This window comes from Pangasianodon hypophthalmus, chromosome 23 (genome assembly GCF_027358585.1).
Source record: "Pangasianodon hypophthalmus isolate fPanHyp1 chromosome 23, fPanHyp1.pri, whole genome shotgun sequence".
Lineage (NCBI taxonomy): Eukaryota > Metazoa > Chordata > Actinopteri > Siluriformes > Pangasiidae > Pangasianodon > Pangasianodon hypophthalmus.
In genome coordinates, this window is record NC_069732.1 from 4,835,274 (window position 1) to 4,854,972 (window position 19,699).

At 37.5% G+C, this 19,699-nt stretch overlaps 1 protein-coding gene across 2 annotated transcripts; it reads right to left on the bottom strand.

The window, feature by feature from the left end:
- Positions 1-1,245: 1,245 nt before the first annotated feature.
- Positions 1,246-19,217, bottom strand: shfl (shiftless antiviral inhibitor of ribosomal frameshifting). Of its 2 annotated transcripts, none has more exons than XM_026946041.3 (11): positions 19,036-19,217; positions 16,528-16,733; positions 14,928-15,063; positions 14,726-14,775; positions 14,599-14,637; positions 14,455-14,511; positions 12,697-12,738; positions 12,375-12,530; positions 6,780-6,883; positions 5,971-6,128; positions 1,246-3,740 (listed from the first exon to the last, which is right to left on the bottom strand). In XM_026946041.3, exons 2-11 carry the CDS (start codon positions 16,552-16,554, stop codon positions 3,517-3,519), a joined length of 993 nt encoding a protein of 330 aa, XP_026801842.3. In that variant the 5' UTR covers positions 16,555-16,733; positions 19,036-19,217; the 3' UTR covers positions 1,246-3,516. The 2 variants fall into 2 exon arrangements, with proteins under 2 accessions (XP_026801842.3, XP_026801841.3); XM_026946040.3 differs by lacking the exon at positions 19,036-19,217 and adding an exon at positions 18,954-19,031.
- Between the last annotated feature and the right edge of the window lie 482 nt (positions 19,218-19,699).

Here is a 19,699-nt window from a genome sequence, read left to right on the forward strand (position 1 = left end):
GACAAATTAATTTGGGATGACATGTAATGTAATGTAATGTAATGTAATGTTTACCTTCATTTTTGGCAATTAGTGCAAGTTTGGAGCATAGCCTTATTATATTTTAATTGTGGAAAAACACTCGGTCACTTTCAGTAAGCACTTTATCCTGGTCAGGGTTGCAGTGGATCCGGGGCCTATCCCAGGAACACTGGCCATGAGGTGGGAATACACCCTGGATGGGATGCCAGTCCATCACAGGGCACCATGCAAACACACACATTCACACACTCATTCACACTTAAGGGAAACCCATGCAAATGTGTGGAGAACGTGAAAATCAATGCAGACAGTAATGCAACGCTACCCACCACATCACTGAACCAAACTGACAATAAAAACTAAAATGTGAGCAAAGGTGCTGATTTTGTGGCTACTTGATGGTTAATGTTTGTGTAGTGAGTTTGAGAGGCATCTGGCACATGCAGTCACTGTGTGAATACTCTACTGATCTATATCATAACTATATTTTATCTCTTATAATCAATAGAAATGGCTTGTTTTTTGTTGCTTTTTGTGTTTTGTTCTTTTTGTGAATGTAGAGGACAAGAAACAGATTGGAAAAACATTATTATCTAACATTTACCTCCTCTGCAAGTTATCTAAACTCTTACATAAGCAAGCCTGACTGTTGCCACATGTGGTTGTGGTTTTATTCACAATGCTCATCTGCTCACACCACAGCAATAAGCCTGTAGTGGAACAACGTCACCCACTCTGTTTCAAGAGAGGACTAGCTTCTCTTTTAGTCCTGGATGCAAAACAATCATATACACAGTGCACTTATAGGTCAGGCCTTGAAAGTGGTTAAGTACCATAGAAAGAATTAAAGTTAACAGATCAGTCTATACATATGAAACCTATATTTTAATATAGATTTACTCTAATAGTGCAATTGTAATATTTTTCATCTTAAACAACACTACGTTGTGTGAATAAAGTCAGTTAAAAGTATAAGATTGCGTATCAGGGTTGGTGAAATGTTTGGCTGTTAGGAGTGATTGTCCCCCCATTTTTTTGTAACTTTTGTGTTTTATTATTCTGAACCTGAATGTTGAAGTGCAAGGTGTGGCTCTCTGAATAGAATTCTCCAGAGGAATTTTAGTCTGCAGTAAAACAATATGACAGGATATTCTCACTCACATGTTACACCCCAGCCTAGGGTTGAGAACATAGCAGAATAAAAGTCAGTGTGTGCTACATGCATGTGTGCTGAGTGTTTCTTTATTTAAACAATTTTAAACAAATACATATTTTAACATTAAATACATGTTTAATGTTATGCTGGTTTCATCTACAGACATGATTTGGATCAAAATAACAAACCAGACTCCAAGATAACTAACTCCAAGCTGACACACAATACCATACATTCTCAAGATCCAACCAACAAACACAAACTTGAATCCCAACAAAGACAATATACCAGTCCCAAACAACAAACACAAACTCCCAATTCCATCAAACAAAGACAATATACCAAACCCAAACAACATACACAAAACCCCAATTCCAACCAAAAAGCCCCAAGATTCCAATCTCCAATCCAACGAAAAATAAAATTCCAATCCCCAAAAAACTAATAATCCTGAAAACTAACAATCCAATGGCAATTAAAAAAATACTCCAATCCCAAACAACAAAGGCAAGGCTCCAATCCCAACTGGGATAAGATGCCAAGCCTAACAATAATAATATCCCAATACCAACACAACTAAATTTCCAAACAAACATGAAACTCCAGTTGATAATTTAAAAAAACCTGACAATCCAATTCCAACAAAGTCAACACCCCAGTCACAACAAAACAACAACAAGACTGCTCTCAATCCAAACATATGAGCTGATTGAGGGGAAAGGTTAGATTGTCACACAGAAGGCACAAACATGAATTATTATTGTAGACTTCCTCTCTCATCTCTAATAATGATTTACAAATTTCCAAAATTCTGAAATAACTGGACAAAAATGTTCCCGGTACTTTTAAATAACAAAAAAAGTACAACCACTATCTTTATAATTTGGTTTACAGTTGAGTTATGTTGAATTGTTGTATTGATGTGTTTGTTTATGTCAGCCTGCTGCACTATCTTTTGCAGTTCCCATTGGAGAGAAGATCTCAGGCCATGACATAATGATTAGCTCAACACAGATTATAGTGATGCAATCAAAACCATGTTTATATTTTGGGTTTAGCTTTACTATAGAGCTGCTGAAGTTAGTGTTTATCCCATTCACAGCTCGTACAGGTTCATGGGCAGTGCTGCACAGTATAAGTGCAGTTTTCAGATAATACAGTGTAAATAGTAAAGTGCTATATTCTACACTGTAATAATATGCCTGGCTGCCATACCACAGTAATCTTCTCAGACCAGGAAATAAAAACATTAATTTTTTTAGAGGGTGCTTGGGAGACCCTGTTGCTTCCCTGGTATTCATTCTGCAGAAATGGTTGTTTTGGAAGTTTAAAAGCAGTGACACATCGAACGCATATTTCACAACTCGAAGGCTTTTCTGTGCTTCAGCTGGTATATTGTGTGGTTTTTCAATTAACAGCAATGTACAAAAAAATAGCTGTCCGAGAGTACAATAGGTAGTACAATTTCCAATAGATAAACTGTAGTAATATATTCACTGCTTAATACTGTCTTAATAAAACAGAATAACGCTTGTGGTCTTCATAAAATCTAGAAATGACTCTTCATCGTATGAAACGTTTAAAACCTCTGATGCATATATACAATCCCAGCAAAGCATTTCTAAACAGTGTTATGTAAGTATATACTGAAAGCCCATTTCACTGTCACACTTTGTGAACTCAATAACATACAAAAGCAGGAAGTGATTGAAGGCAGACCTGTAAATGGTAAGTAATTAAAAGAAAAGAAGCAAACTGTATAAGTTTCACAGGCGGCATATACCAAAATCATCAGCTTCAACATCTACTTATGATTTAACCAACTATTGGAGAACGGTTTGAAGATTATTTCACTTTGGGGATTTTGTTAGCTTGGTTTTAAGAGCTTAGCCATGATTAAGTGCACTTTTTTGTCACAAGGCAACACATGACGCACTCTTGCTGATATTTCTTCAACTAAACTGCCCTTGATGGACAAGCATAAGGATTATTGACTGACTCGGGAAATAAATACTAATACTTACAACATGACCTTATTCTGTGTTAGGCAAAAAAAAAAAGACTGCATAGGTGTCAATCAAGCAAGGTTATAAATTTAGAGATCTGAACAAAGCTGTTCCCTTAAGTTCATAGCACATTTACAAACTATCAGCCAGAAAATAACTCATAATATCTTTAAAATTCCTGAAAACGCTAAAGAAGTCACTGCTTCTTTGAAACAAAGCTCTCTGCACTGTGCCACATTTCACATTATATGAATGTAACAATAATCACACGTCTTTGGGTCAGTGCTTGAGGGCCAAGGTTTTGAGCTGTGGATGCAGACTCTGGCCTTTCCTTCAGCTGCTGGTGCTGCTGCCTGAGTCGTTGTTGCTCTCGTCCTCCTCGCGGATATCATCCATGATGATGTCAAACAAATCCTCTATCAGGCTGCCTTGACTCAGGCACGTGTTCACCGTGGAGCCACTGCTGATGTGGGGATGGCTGGGGTTCACCACCTGAGGCTTACCGTTCTTCATCCTGCTGACCGGGTGCACACACTCTGTACCAGGAACATGAGGCTCTGTGACAGACAGAAATAGCATGTTAGACGTGAAACACTAAAAATGTTTGTTAAGCAATTGTTGTTCTCAGTTTTTTTTCTATATGCTTAGCTGAACACATGGTTCAGAAGTTTAAAGCTCTCAATCTGATTGGCTAGCCGAAATTGACTGATTGATGGTGACACTATGAGCTTTTCAGAATAAGACAAAAGTTCATAGCATCCCATCTTTAAAAATTATTAGAGTGTTTTATTTGAAGCAGTTATTGGCATGTAAATGTGGTTGGTCGTTTGTAGTATCAGTCAAACAACTTCGTCCTGTGAAATTGGCTGGGTTTCGATTATTCATAATGACTACTGATTTGAAATCGAGCACTTTTCAGTAAGTTAGATCATTTGGCTCAGCTCTCTTTATGAAATGGTTTCAAAAAATCTTACTCTACTCTCCAATGATTAAAATAACATTACTATGCATTGCATTTTGTAAAACATATTTAAATAATTGTTAAATTACCAAGGCACTACAGACAGTAAGCACCCCTGAATTAATGGTATTGTAAGAAGATTCATTTCCATTTATTCTAAGAACTTATGGCCTCCTGTAATACACTGACTACACGCAGTACATCTTCAACAAGCGGTAATGCAGTGCATCCTCTATCATAATGCCTCATAGACACAGCTGGGAGACCAACACACATCACCATTCATCCAAATGAACAGCTCAGATGTTAAATAGAGGATTTCATAAAATTTAACTGCAGGAGTAATGACACTGCCTAAATCTATAAAAAGAATAAAAAAAAAAAACGGCTCATACACGCAAGCCGGCTCTGAACGCCCACCTAAAAGGGCAGACCCTAAAAACAACGAAAAAAAGCCAACTGAAACAGCCAAGTCTTTTGCAGAATGACACATCAGTCTTAGTGACAAAAATAGAATAAATATGACACATTTTTCTACACCTACAATGGGACAAAAAAAAAATTATATATAGATGTACGTATGTTTGTATGTATGTTTGTATGTATGTTTGTATGTATATATATATATATATATATAAGAAATGCTGCAGAGCAAAGATGCCTGCAAAAATAATGAAATTAAATGTTTCTACATTAAAAAAATACTATAAAGAGCAGTAAACAGTAATATTTGGTGTGATGAACCTTGGTGTGATGAAAGAATAGTCTCAGGCACAATGTGTGCAGTTTTATAAGGAAATGAGCTGTAAGTGTTACTGAGCGTCTTGTACAGCCACAGTTCTTCTGGAGACTTTCACTGTCACACTTGCTTCTTATTTTTGCAGCGAAACCCAGCAGCCTTCATTCTGTTTTTTTGTCTGAAAAGTGGTCTGTTACATAATATGCTTCTTTCTTTACAGTCATACAAACAATTTTCAACAAGGAACTCCTTGTAATTATTCAGTTTCTATTTTTAGTTATAAAAGTTTGTGGTTATAGAAGTGGGGAGGGGTCTGACAGGTCCTGAGAGTTTAATGGGTTAAGGAAATCACTTAAAATAATTATTTATTCACTAGTAACGCTTTGCATTAAGGTTTTGTTAACTAACCTTATTCAGTGCATTAATAACCAATGAATAAACCAATACAACTTCAGCATTAATACACCGTAAGTAACATTTTAAAAATAATAAACCACATAAGCCAAATAAACACCAACTGCATTTACCAGTGTTTATCCTGTCAGTTAGTAAAATCAATATCAATTAATGCCTTAACAAATTGTTTTTGGTTGTTAAGTGGCTGAATTTTTTTTACATTTACAGTAAATTAAGTAAGTTTTCAACATCTAGTAACATACTGCAATTTAATTTTTGATTATTTATGTGGACTGATTTTTAATCATGGACAGAATAAGCAGTCAATGCAGGTGTGTTTTTGTATTATTGTAATATTTAAACAAACAACAATTAATGCAAGTCTTTACTTACTATGTTACTTTTTTTTAACGTTGCTTGTGATTTATTAATGCTGAAGTTTATCCTTTGTAAGTAAGTTTAGTTCAGAGAACCATAACCTCCACTTTAATTCTTTTCTCATTTCTCGGTTAAGTAGTAAAATTATACACCAGCTATAACGTCATAACCCAGTTCATGTGAATGCCCATGCCCATGAGGAATGAATTCTAACTGTTCTTCATATATGCACTGCTCTAAACAGTGTGTTGAGCAGGATCCACACTAAAGCAGTTGTGTTACTGACACCTAGTGTAGAGGAGTGCTGTGTTACCCTGTCTGTTATAGCAGTCCTCTGCCAGGCAGCTGTGCTGGTGTCTTCTCCTCAGCCCTCGGTCCATCAAGTTTTTGCGTGGAGGCAGGATGCGTGTTGGCATAACAATGAAGCGACAGCTATAACACGGAGATCCCAAGTCCATTCGACCGAACCCCCTGAGAGAAAATCACAATCAGTCAAAATAAAACCATGATTTATTTAGCATCACGTTTAAGCAAAAAAAAAAAAAAAGGAAATACACACATATAATGATCTCATCCATGTTGTTAACCTACTGGATTAATATCATTACATCACTTAAAATGTTTTCTGATCTCTATTTGATTTCTATTAATTAAATTTACACACGTGTATTGGACGTATCTGAAGTTCTTCGTCGCAACGAGTCATAATCCCTCCCATGATGAAAAAGGCTTCAGGACAGAGGATATTTGCCTTTTATGGTTTCTCAGTAACAATCTGCATTTTTTTGTCTTATTAATCTCAAGAGTAAGTTAGAGAATGAAAGTTTATAGCTGCTATGACCTAAGTGATAACAGAAACCAACTAGTTTAGCTGAAAAATGAAATCACTAAATGTGAAAAACATTACACTTATAAATTATACAGGGTTTTTTGTGTCTATTTATACTTATTAACAGTTTTGTCATGTTTAATATTTGCTTTTTTTTAAATAATATTTTTCCAAAATGTGTACAGGAACCTCCTTTACGATGGGAAACAACGGAAAACAACAAAGAAAGAATAACGAGAGGTAGAAGGGTTTAAGGTAAGACTTGTGAGAGCACAAGTGCTGCGTCTACATACTTGAAAGATCGAGCACAGTTTGGGCACATGAACTCCGCGATGCCCCACATTTTGTTTGGTGGCACAGGGTCGTATTTCCGTTTGCACTGCCGACAGCGAGACACCTGAAAAGGATCAGAGATCACAGTCACTGATTCTACTGATACTAGCTTTGAATAAGTCCACAACAGCATCACATCATCTCTTATCTTTAACAGCAGTTGTCAGTTACACTAGGTAACCAAAAAAAAAAATGGAAACACACACATACGATGATCTCATCCATGTTTTTCACCCAATGGATAAATATCATTATATCGCTTAAAACACACGTGTATTGGACAAAGTTCTTCATGGCAACGAGTCATAATCCCCTGCTGAGAAGGTGACTATTTAGAAATTCATAAGTTTCATGCTTAATAACACAGTACAATTACTTTACTGCTGTACTTAAAAAAAACATTTCTACTTTCTTTTTCAAACATTATATTTTTCAATAAGTTGATGTTTTACCATCAGACAGCTTCAGAGAGTTTATCTAAATTCCTGAGAGATCTAAACTTTAACACTTGTGACAATGAGAATGAGACCTAAGACCCATCACTGTAATCTATCTGCTGCTACGTACACTTTATATTGATCATAGCAGTTTGTATTGTGTCCATGGCTGTAACTGTAGCTAGGAGGACACCAAGCTTTGGACCTCTGTAGTTTCCAAAGGTATTGTTTTCACCACTTGATAAATTCAGTATGGAAACTGATAAAGTTGTGGCAGAATATACCTTACTATGTGGAAAAGATCTAAGATCTAATCACCAGGAAAAAAATTTGTTTTTGTTTGGGTTAAAATGCACTTGAAATGTTTAAATTTTGGATTTTCTCCCATTTTGGTATGGGTTTGTTCCAATCCCCACCAATCAGCTCTCTTTTATCATACGACAATTACCAGCTGGGGAGGGTGAAGGCTAACATATGCTACTTTACAGACACATGAAGCCAGCCAACCACATCTTTTCACACTGCTGCTCATGACACACAAGCGCTATCTGCCCTCTTCTGCATACATGAGCTGGCTAGTGTCACACTGACTGGCAGCGCAGAGAGAGTGTATGTCCTTTCCACCCAGACAGCACAGACAATTTTTCTCCCTTGGACCTGTGACACTGATAAACTTATGATCTCCCGACGATAGGTGAACGTGTTTCTACTGCGCAACCTGGGAGTCCCTATATGCTCCCTTTCTTATTAATTACTATACATAACATATTTTTGTTAGCAGAGAATGTTCATTTTGCAAAAGTTTGTTCAATGAGAACAATCAAATTTATGTAAATATAATACACAACATAACATCTCAATTCTATAATTTACAGTAACTAGATAAAATAGAGGAGGGGTGTCAAACCTATCAAAATTGGCCCAATTAAGGTTGTAATCCGGCCCACCAAATGGAATTAGAATCTGTGTTCTAAACTAAAATTGTTTTGTTGACCGTGATTGAATGAAAGATTCAAAAAAGAGCTAGGCTCTGTTATTCCACTAAAGGGGCAAGTAGAGCAATAACTCCAGACCATAAACTCACCAAAATATGCTAATGATATGTAATTCTTCATTACCAAACATTTATATGTTGAATATTTTTTGGACAATTTTTATGTTTTGTTTTTAACCCACTACTTTACATAATAGTTATAGACTATTTTGTGCAGATTCGTAACATAATCCCAAATAAATCCATTTCCAGGTTGTAACACAACAAAATGTGGAAAGGGTGTGTGTGTGTGTAAATACGTATTCAAGGCACTATATACATATATATATATATATGTGTGTGTGTGTGTGTGTATGTGTGACAGATAGATAGATAGATAGATAGAAACATACATACCGATCAGCCATAACATTAATAACATTAAAACCACCTGGCTAATACAGTGCATTCAGAAAGCATTCAGACACCTTCACGTTATTCACATTTTGTTATGTTGCAGCCTTATGCTAAAATGCTTTTAATTTTTTTTTCACATCAGTCTACACTCCATACCCCATAATGACACAGCAAAAACCAGATTTGTGATAACTTTGCAAATTTATCAAAAAGAAAAAATTGAAATATCACACTGACATAAGTATTCAGACCCTTTGCTATGACACTTTGCTATGACAATTTAGCTCAGATGCATCCCATTTCCCTGGATCATCTTTGAGATGTTTCTACACTTTGATTGGAGTCCACCTTTGGCAAATTCAATTGATTGGACATGATTTGGAAAGGCACACACACCTGTCTATATAAGGTCTAACAGCTGAAAATGCATATCAGAGCAAAAACCAAGCCATGAGGTCAAGGAACTGCCCGCAGAGCTCAGAGACAGGACTGTGTCAAGGCACAGATATGGGGAAGGCTACCGAGTTGGGCTTTATGGCAGAGTGGCCAGACGGAAGCTTCTCCTCAGTGCAAGACACATGAAAGCATGCTTGGAATTTGAAAAAAAATTTCATGTTTTCATGTGTCTTGCACTGAGGAGAGGCCTCCATCTGGCCACTCTGTCATAAAGCCAGATTGGTGGAGTGTTGCAGTGGTGCTTGACCTTCTGCAAGTTCCTCCCATCTCCACACATGATCTCTGGAGCTCAACTAGAGTGACTATCGGGTTCTTGATCACCTCTCTTATCAAGGAATGCCGTTGCCATAAAGGGATGTACTTGGTCTGCAACAATGTTTGGGTGATACATGTCAAAGTAACATCCACACGAATGCCAGGAGGCCACTGTGCTATTGTGAACCTTCTGAGCCTTCTCCAGATCTGCGCCTTGACAGCAGACCCCCTAAGTGCCCAGCAGCAGATCCTTTAAGTCTTGTAAGTTGCAAGTTGGGGCCTCAGAGTTGTTTGTGCAGCACATCCCACAGATGCTCGATTGGATTGAGATGTGGTGAATTTGGAGGCCAAGTCAACACCTTGAACTCTTTGCCATATTCCTCAAACCATTCCTGAACAATTTTTGCAGTGTGGCAGGATGCATTATCCTGCTGAAAGAGGCCACTGCCATTAGGGAATGCCACTGCCATGAAGGGGAGTACTTGGTCTGCAACAATGTTTAGGTGATAAGTGTCAAAGTAACATCCACATGAATGCCAGGAACCAAGGCAGAACATTGCCCAGAGCACCACACTGCCTCCACTGGCTTGCCTTCTTCCCATAGTGCATCCTGGTGCCATCTCTTCCCCACGTAAGCGACGACCGTCCTCATGATGTAAAAGAAAACGTGATTCATCAGACCAGGCCACCTTCTTCCATTGCTCCATGGTCCGGTTCTGATGCTCACATGCCCATTGTAAGTGCTTTTGGGGTGGACTGGGGTAATCATGGGCACTCTGACCGGTCTGTGGCTACGCAGCCCCATATTCAGCAAGCTGGGATGCACTGGTGTTCTGACACCCTTCTATCATAACCAACATTAACTCTTTCAGCAATTTATGCTACAGTAGCTCTTCTGTGGAATCGGAAAAGGTGGGCTAGCCTTCACTCCCCACACGCATCAGTGAGCCTTGGGTGCTCATGACCCTGTTGCCAGTTCACCAGTTGTCCTTCCTTGGACCACTTTTCGTAGGTACTAACCACTGCCTACCAGGAACACCCCACAAGACCTGCTGTTTTTGAGATGCTTTGACCCAGTCGTCTAGTCAACACAATTTGGCCCTTGTCAAAGAGAAATGACTGTTCACTTGACAGGTGCCACTGTAATGAGGTAATCAATGTTATTCTCTTCACCCATCAGTGGTTTTAATGTTATGGTTGATCAGTGTATCTATCTGTCTATGTATCTCTCTCTCTCTCTCTCTCTATCTATCTATATATATATATACACACACACTGCCTGGCCAAAAAAAAAGTCGCACAATCTAATATTTTGTTGCACTGCATTTAGCTTTGATTACGGCACATATTCATCCTGGCATTCAACTTCACAACATTTATTTCCATCGAGAGTTGCATTAATTTTTGGATCTTGCATTGAGGACAGGAGAGGCTAACAACTCCGTAAAGTCTTCTCCAGCACATCCCAAAGACTTTCAATGGGGTTGAGGTCAGGACTCTGTGGCGGCCAATTCATGTGTGAAAATGATTCCTCATGCTCCCTGAATGACTCTTTTACAAGTTAAGCCTGATGAATCTTAGCATTTTCATCCCGGAATATGCCTGTGCCGTCAGGGAAGAAAAAGTCCACTGACGGGATAACCTGGTCATTCAGTACATTCAGTGGTCATTCAACTGACTTCATTTTATTGCCACACAATGAGGCTGAGCCTCGACCTGACCATCTGTTGCAACCCCAGATCATAACACTGCCTCCAGAGGCTTGTACAGTAGGCACTATGCATGACGGGTGAATCACTTCATGCATTTCCCTTCTTACCCTGACACTCCCATTGCTTAGGGTAAATCTGACTTTATCAGACCACATGACCTTTTTCCATTGCTCCACAGTCCAGTCTTTATGTTCCCTAGCAAACTGAAGTCATTTTTTCTGATTAGCCTCACTAACAAATGGCTTTCTTGTGGCCACACAGCTGTTTAGTCCCAATCCGCTAAGTTCTCATCACATTGTGTGTGTGGAAATGTCCTTACTTTCACTATTAAACATAGCCTTGAATTCTCCTGTGGATTTTTTTACGATGTGACATCACCAAGCGTTTTAAAGATCTCCGATCACGATAATTCCAGATTTTTTTCCGACTACATTTCTGCTGTAAATTTGACAGTTCACCACTGTCCTTTCAGGCTCTAATAATGCACTGGACATTTCATAACCCAGTTCCAGTGATTTCAGCAATCTCCTTAGTTGTTTTCTTTGCTTGATGCACGCCAACAATTTTCCCCTTCAGTAACATCTTTTCCACGACCGTGGGATACGTAATCTGCCATGGTTGTTTAAGAAATGAGAAGCTACACACTACATCAATTAAAGTTAAAAGAATTGTTGCCAGCTGAAAGATATTAATCACTGCAGTAATGATCCAATCACAGGCTCTTAAGTATTTGCTTATTTAAACCCAAACAGTGACCTTTTTTTTGGCCAGGCAGTGTATGTTTTTAACTGCAGTCTGTTCAGTCATTATTCTGTAGGGTTGAATTTGTTTGTGAATTTGTTAGAATGTGTAATGTTAGCTACAAATAGACAGAAACAGACTGTGGACTTCATTAAAAATGCTGATTCTTGTTACGGCCCTGATTATGACAGCTAGCTATTAGCAATCAGCTAGTTTTATTCATGCTAGATAACATTTAAGAGATTAGGAATTGTTAGTTAGTTAGTCTTAGTTAATGTTTTCCCACATCCCTTGGTTCCTTGATGAAAGATGCACCAATTTACCATCAGTAGCTAAAATTAGTCTGTGATTCCAGGTGTTTTTTTTATTCTTTTACTTTTACTTTCATATTTTAAGCAAATTTATGTAAGAGTTTATATTTTTTCTGCTTTAACTTGAGTGAATTTCACTCAGAGGAACTTTTACCAGAGGATGTGTTTAAACAAGCATTTGCACGTTTACTTGAGTAAAGAATTTGGATTCTTTTACCACCTCTGGATATCAGTTGATGTATGTGGCCTTTACCCTCTTTCTCTCAGGGACTCGTCTCCACCAGCTCTTGTCGCACAACTCGCAGGCGAACTGGTGCTCGACGGAGAGCATTTGGTTCTGCTGCGCACGATCGAACATGCGCTTATTCTTCTCTGTTAGAGGCAGGACCCGAAGTTTCTTCCCAAGCTCCTACACACAAATAATATTTGTTATGTGACCTAATTGCGCAGTAGCCTTTTGTTTTCCCTTTATAGTCAGGTGTTTTCATTAAGCTGCACAGGTGTATGTGGGCAGTCTTGAGCAGTGTTTCACTGGCAACAGAGTAGAGACTGAATGAGGACTTTAGGTAACTGACCTGTATGTCTTTGTCCTCCTGAGGCCCCTTGTTTGCTTTAGACTAGACAGAGAAGAGAGAGTACACATTAGCATAGAGGATCCCTTACCGGTGTGTGCATATATTTAGTAAAAGTGGCAGTTTGTAATGTATAAAACTGTTTCTAGACTGTAATGATCGTATGATTTTAGAGGCACCTAAGAAAAAACATAGTGGTTTTGCCAAGTCTGTATTAGTGTGTAATTTATGCACATAATTAAAGGAACTGAAAAGTGAAAAAACACTGCCTGAGTAGCGTGTAGGACTGAGATAAGGTGACAGAAAAAAGTAAACAAATCTTTACCAGGTGCTTGTAGAAATGACAAAAGTCACCCCAGCATGGCGCTCAATAAATGACTACATAATACTATACATAGTTTCAAATGTGCATTGCATTCAGGATTTACGTTCTCATTATCCAGACCATACAGCATGTCTACAGCACTAAAGCTCTGTCCTTTGACTCAGTTTAGCAGCTCACGCTTATAAAAAAAATGTTGCACAAACCCACAGGATGTTTTGTCCACTTCCTGAAATCGGGATGATTTAGAGTCAAATTGCTTTTTCATTACAAGTTCACTTGGAGGCGGACCAAGGCCACCTTGCTCACCGAGGCCAGATTCTCAGACCGGATGTTTTGGTCCGCACCCGAGTGTGATTGCTGTGTCCATACCTGACTAAAGAGCCGCACCAAGGGAGAAAACACACCAAGATTCCTTTCAAGTGGACTAAACACTGCATATGTGAAAACACACTTAGACTCTGTTTACTTTTTTCCGTCCTGAAATTAACTCCATCCCAGTCTCAGTTTAGGAAGTACACTGTTATCTTTAAAATAAAAGAATTAAAATGGTGCTACTTTGGCAGAAATTAAATTACATAAGCTAGAATTAAATTAAATTTGAAACAACAACAACAAAAAACAGCAAACACTACATTTCTCTGAACTTTATGGTTCTCTAAGCATAAATGTTAAAAGAGAAATTGATGATTTAATTCTTCTAAATCTAATTCTCAAACTTTGCCCATTTGCAACTTCTTTTGAGAGTTCCTCGCTGTCGCTGTAAACCTAAAAGCGATTGTGCCTTTTCTGTGGAAGGACCTAATCTCTGGAACAGTCTTCCTTTCCATGTGAGGTCAGCTTCTTCCATAGCCACTTTTAAATCTTTGTTGAAAACGTATTTTTATTCTTTAGCTTTTGAATAGGTTTTTAATAGGCTATTTATTAATTATTAATAATTCTTACTATATATCTATCATAACTTTGTTATTGCTTATCTGTTTGATTGACGTGTAAAGCACTCTGGGTCAACTTCTGTTGTTTTCAATGTGCTCTATAAACAAAGGTTCATTGACTTGACTTGACCCATTTGATCACATCTAACATTCATTGCAACTGAAAAGCAAGGCAGCAGAGGGCTCTAAAAATGTCAAACTCTTCTAAAATAGTACAGCAGAGTAGAGGTTTGCATTGGGACTCGAATCCTGTGGGACTCCAAAAAAAAGTTGGGAGAGTAGGTGGTTTTACTTTCGTGAGGGCAGGAGAGAAATAAAGGCTGTGTTCTTTAACATGGTAGTGGTAATGGTTACCGTTGCTGTGGTTTAAATGACTATTTTGTTTATATTTTGGGAAAACAACCAATTAAGTTCATTAGAAAGAAAATCGCAAGCAGGTACAAACAATACTAATAACTTCAGGAGCGGGCGAGAGTGGGATTACACTTCCAGAGGTTTACCTACTTGCTTTGAGCTCCTAGGATCGTTACTAGCTCCTGATTGTCTGTCTTTTCTTTTCTCCTGCAACATAAAATGTGACGCTCAAATCTCAAGCCTTACAATGAAACACATAAGTGACTGTTTAAATAATCAACATGTGGATGTTACCTTTTCTCTTTCTTCATTCTGCAGTTTCTCAACCACATTCTGTCAGTGAGCAGGAAATGCATTCAGTCATGCAAAACAAGCTTTTTGCATAATGATGTTTCTGGAAGTGGATGAGACGAAACCTTACCTTTACGACAGGATCGTTTTCCAGAGACCACCGGTCGTCGTCGTCCAGGTCTGCACATGAGATAGGAAATGAAATGGAAAAGGCATGGAATGGATTGTGGGAAAGGGAAGTGCAACGTCTGCTTAGTAATTTATGCTGGTGAATCAGTGACTCAGGAGAAGCAGAACAAGTTTTGTTCAGAATAAACACTTCCTCCTTTTACCTTGGTCTTTCATCAGGATGATCACCTTCGCTACCATCTGGTAGTTGTTCCTGTATCGGCGCATGAGTAAAGTCGCCTTGTCGATCGGAATGTTTCCATGAAATGTCTCTCTCAGTCGCCTGACACATTTTTCCAACTGAGTCAACAGAACAGAGCACAGAGTTCATATCTGTATATAAATATATAACTACATAACTACATTACACTGTACCTTATATAACTCTAATAATTCTTAAAGGAAAAATCCACCCTGAAAGAGCTGCATATTCGTCTCTATAATTAACACGTGACCTTCAACATCATCCAAGATTTATTTTGTAGTGAATTTTCTGAATTGAGATTTTTTTTAGTTTAAACTTCTTTCATTTCATGTTGGTCCATTTTAGTTACAAGTTTCCTACATTACCCACAATTCCCACTGTTCAACTACCTGCTAATAGCAGTGCAGTGAGATTTATCATTTATCAGTGAGAGTGATGCAGCGGCGCTTTAATGCTTTAGTCTATCTAGCTGCTTCACCTCCTCATTTGTACATTCTGTGCAAACAGATCAGCTTCCAAACCTTCAAGTTTTTCAATGTCATCACGCTGGTCATCTTGTAGTAATTAGTAGTACTAATTAGCCGAGTCTCTGCGTCAGATAACTGCGGTGCATTCTGGGACTTTGTATTTTATGTTTGAGGTGTTTGAGTTTTTTCAGTGTGACGTCAGTGCGGCACATAACTGCAAACGTCTCACGGGAATAACGACAACACAGCATCAAGTAACAAATCAGCAGCAGAATCACTAAAACACATCACAAACATTTCAGTGTGAAGCGACTGAATGGGTTTCAGGGTGGGGTTTTGCTTTATTAATATTACAGGGCGAAGTGCAGAGATATTGACGCTTTTTATTTTGACTAAACCTTGCCCTCACTATCCTAGCTGTGTACAGAAGTGAAAATCGAATAAATGCAAATGTAGGGAGAAATGTTCCTTTTCTTTTCCGTCTAGTTACAAAACAATCCTTTTTCTGTCACATTACACCAAACACCATAAAGTACTATTTTAAACACAAAAAGTAAACAAAATATTTGTTTACTTGATATAAAATAGACCTTAACATAAGAGCTTAGAAGTGTCTACTTCATATCAAGTAAACAAAACATTTGTTTACTTGATATGAAATAGACACTACTAAGCTCTTATGTTAAGGTATAATAATCACATTTGTCAGAAATAAGTAAAGGTAAAACAAATCATCATCTTATTAACTATAATGTAAAACTAATCTATAAGCAAATGAACAAAACAAACAGCAGTCTTTTATAACTGTACTGTATACATATTGTCTGTGTCCCTGGAATTCAAATAACTAGTAAAAGTGTGATGAGGTGTGAACAGACAGAGATCAGCATCTCAGAGCTTCACATCTGCTCTGTTCTGTAAGATAAGATTAGATTTGTCCAGATATGAGTAAAGAAGGAAGTTGTTTCTGCATTTGTTTAATGATGATGTGTTTTAATACGGGCGTGACTGCACTGCTGCACTCCACTCCACTGACAAACACACTTACTGTGGATCCATGAGCATGTCTAAAACACCTGCTAGGTTTCTTACCTCCACTTCTTCTTGAAGTCGACTCATTTCTTTAGCGCTTTTCAAGTCCTTTCACAGCACGAACATTAGAAAGATTCCGTCCAGAAGCGCTGGAGCTGCAAATGGCCCTGTTTTCCTGCTCCACTCCTCTCTCCACTTCACTTCACTTTCGGTTTCCATTCTCACAGCTGCTGTTTCAGGAAACCACCAGCAGGCGGCGCCAAAAACTATAAAAAAAAAACGTAAATATGCCATGTAAAAAAATTATAATTAAAAAAAAAAAAAAAAAAAAATCAGCCCAAACCATTCAAAGATAAACACCAGCCACATTTACCCCCAACATTTATATATATATATATATATATATATACACAGTTGAGGTCAAAAGTTTACATCCCCCTTTCAGAATCGGCAAAATGTTTATTATTTTACCAAAATAAGAGGGATATTACAAAATGCATGTTATTGTTTATTTAGTGCTGACCTGAATAAGATATTTCACATAAAAGATGTTTACATATAGTCCACAAGAGAAAATAAAAGTTGAATTTATAAAAATGACCCCGTTCAAAAGTTTACATCCCCTTGATTCTTAATACTGTGTTGTTACCTGAATGATCCACAGCTGTGTTTTTTTGTTTACTGATAGTTGTTCATGAGTCCCTTGTTTGTCCTGAACAGTTAAACTGCCTGCTGTTCTTCAGAAAAATCCTTCAGGTCCCACAAATTCTTTGGTTTTCCAGCATTTTTGTGTATTTGAACCCTTTCCAACAATGACTGTATGATTTGAGATCCATCTTTTCACACTGAGGACAACTGAGGGACTCATATGCAACTATTACAGAAGGTTCAAGCGCTCACTGATGCTCCAGAAGGAAAAACCGTGCATTAAGAGCCAGGGGGGTGAAAACTTTTGAACAGAATGGAGATGTGTACATTTTTCTTATTTTGCCTAAATATCATTTTTTTTCATTTAGTACTGCCCTTCAGAGGCTACAGAAGATAGTTACATGTTTCCCAGAAGACAAAATAAGTTAAATTTACCCTGATCTTCAAATTCAAAAAGTTTTCACCCCCCGGCTCTTAATGCATGTTTTTTCCTTCTGGAGCATCTGTGTGCGTTTGAACCTTCTGTAATAGTTGCATATGAGTAATTAGTAAGACTAGCTACCAGTATTTCAATAAGATGTTATGTATCCTCCCAAGTAGAATCAGTGATTGGTCCTATGCATGTCTGATACAGCTTCAGTTAAATCAATATAACAATGACAGTCACTTGCGCTTTGAATGACAAGATGAATCCAGTACCATTGTTTGGCATTGTCAACCATTTTAACAGCCAAAGAGACACACTGTAACTATCAAACATTAACCTTGGCTAGATAAGGACCATTAAGATGAAACAGACGCAACAAAGCCGTATTTCACGTGCAAAATGAACAGAGAAAAGCACAGATAAGCAAACAAGATAAGTAGGCATAACATTACTACTTTGCATGATTAATACAACCAGCCACCACCACAGTCACATGTCCAACACAGGCCCAAGCAGATTCTTAGTTAAAATGATTTTTCTGTAGTTTAGCTTACACTTTGTGAGTTACAGACTGCACTTATGATGTGCACTGGATATAAATAACAATGTGTGTAAAATTCCAACAAAATTCCCCCAACCCCCCCCACCCCCCCCCCCCCCCCCCCTTTTTTAACAAACTGCATCTAAAATACGTACAAAGCATTACAAAAAATTATAATTTAACTTATTAAATATAATAAACGAATACTGGAGTTAAATATGGCTGTTCATTATTTTTGAATGGTTTGGTCTGAATTTTGTATACTTAGTAACTAACTTATTTTCTCAATAGATTTTTACACACACACACACACACACACTTTATATTTAAAAACAGTTTTTGGACTTTGTGCATACGGTGCTTTATTACTGTTTATTGTTTTATTATATACATAATTTGTGCAATAGTAATATATAATATAAATATATAGTATGATAGCTCAGGAATTCTAAACACTGCTATCTACTATACACTGACACATAGTAATTTTATCAATACATTTAACATAATGCAATACATATTACAAAACATACAGTTTATTCATTAATACTTAAAGTTACACAGTATTTAAAACACAGTTTATTTCATTAACACACAGTTACACAGTATTTAAAACACACAGTTTTTCTGGCCTCAGATAAAGTTAAGACTGAGTTAGGAATACAGTTTTAGAAAAACTTGACTAATCTCTCATTCACAACATAATACATTTAAATGTAAATTTTACTTCTTAGCATTTACTCTTGTTCATGTCTACTGGTTTCTACCCAATTTCCGCCTGCTAATGGTCTACATTTTACTGATAAATAATCTGTAAGCAGTGCAAAGTTCTATGCATTTACTGTTTAGACTGAAAAAAAGTCATCTTACCTCAATGACTTGCAGATGAAGAACATTAACTACGCTGGAAAACTTCTAACATATAAACCACATCAGCCTGAAAATCACCTACCTGCGGTGGAGCGCTGGGATTACTGTTTCCATGGTTACAGCGTGGCGTTTTCATTATACCTTTGGGTAATGTAGTATTTTGTTTGGACGTCGACATATTTACACGATTTAGAGAGAGTAAAATTTGTATCACAATGACTAGTGCTTTTACAGAACCGTGTACAATCGTTTCAAGATAGTCTAGGGAAAAGTAATGAGCGTTCTTACTTCCGGGACGTCACTGCTCAAAATGGAGAACTTCATTTCCCAGAATGCTTTGAGCTACGGCACGCAGTCTAGGGCCGCCATGTTTTAGACACGGTTGCCAGTTTGGGAGGATTTACTAGCTTTTCGCTCAGTCACAAGATGTTTGTGTTGGTGTATATACTTTGTGATGGTTTTGTAATTATTAATGGTTTGCTATATGTTCTAGGCATATCTGAAAAGTTTAGTAGGTTTTATATTTAATTAGATGGGTTAATATTGTGAATTTAAATAAAAGATTTAAACCTAATCTGGCAACCCTGGATATCTGGCCAGTGTGTTGACCTGTTGAACGAAAGGGGAGTAACGGAATTAATATCCAAAAAATTTTAAAAAATAATAAAAATAATGCGCTGAATTGTGTAAAGGATTATATATTTATTCGTCAGCATTAATTTAAACCTCGTTAAAAGGCAGTAAAG

What these genes read in the sequence shown, in the direction of transcription:
- shfl (XM_026946041.3), bottom strand. Translation starts at nt 16,554, where the DNA reads ATGAGTCGACTTCAAGAAGAAGTGGAG. An exon ending in CATCCTGATGAAAGACCAAG is followed by an intron (nt 14,776 to 14,927) that starts GTAAAAGGAGGA and finishes TCTCATGTGCAG; the next exon opens with ACCTGGACGACGACGACCGG. An exon ending in ATCCTAGGAGCTCAAAGCAA is followed by an intron (nt 12,739 to 14,454) that starts GTAGGTAAACCT and finishes TTCTCTGTCTAG; the next exon opens with TCTAAAGCAAACAAGGGGCC.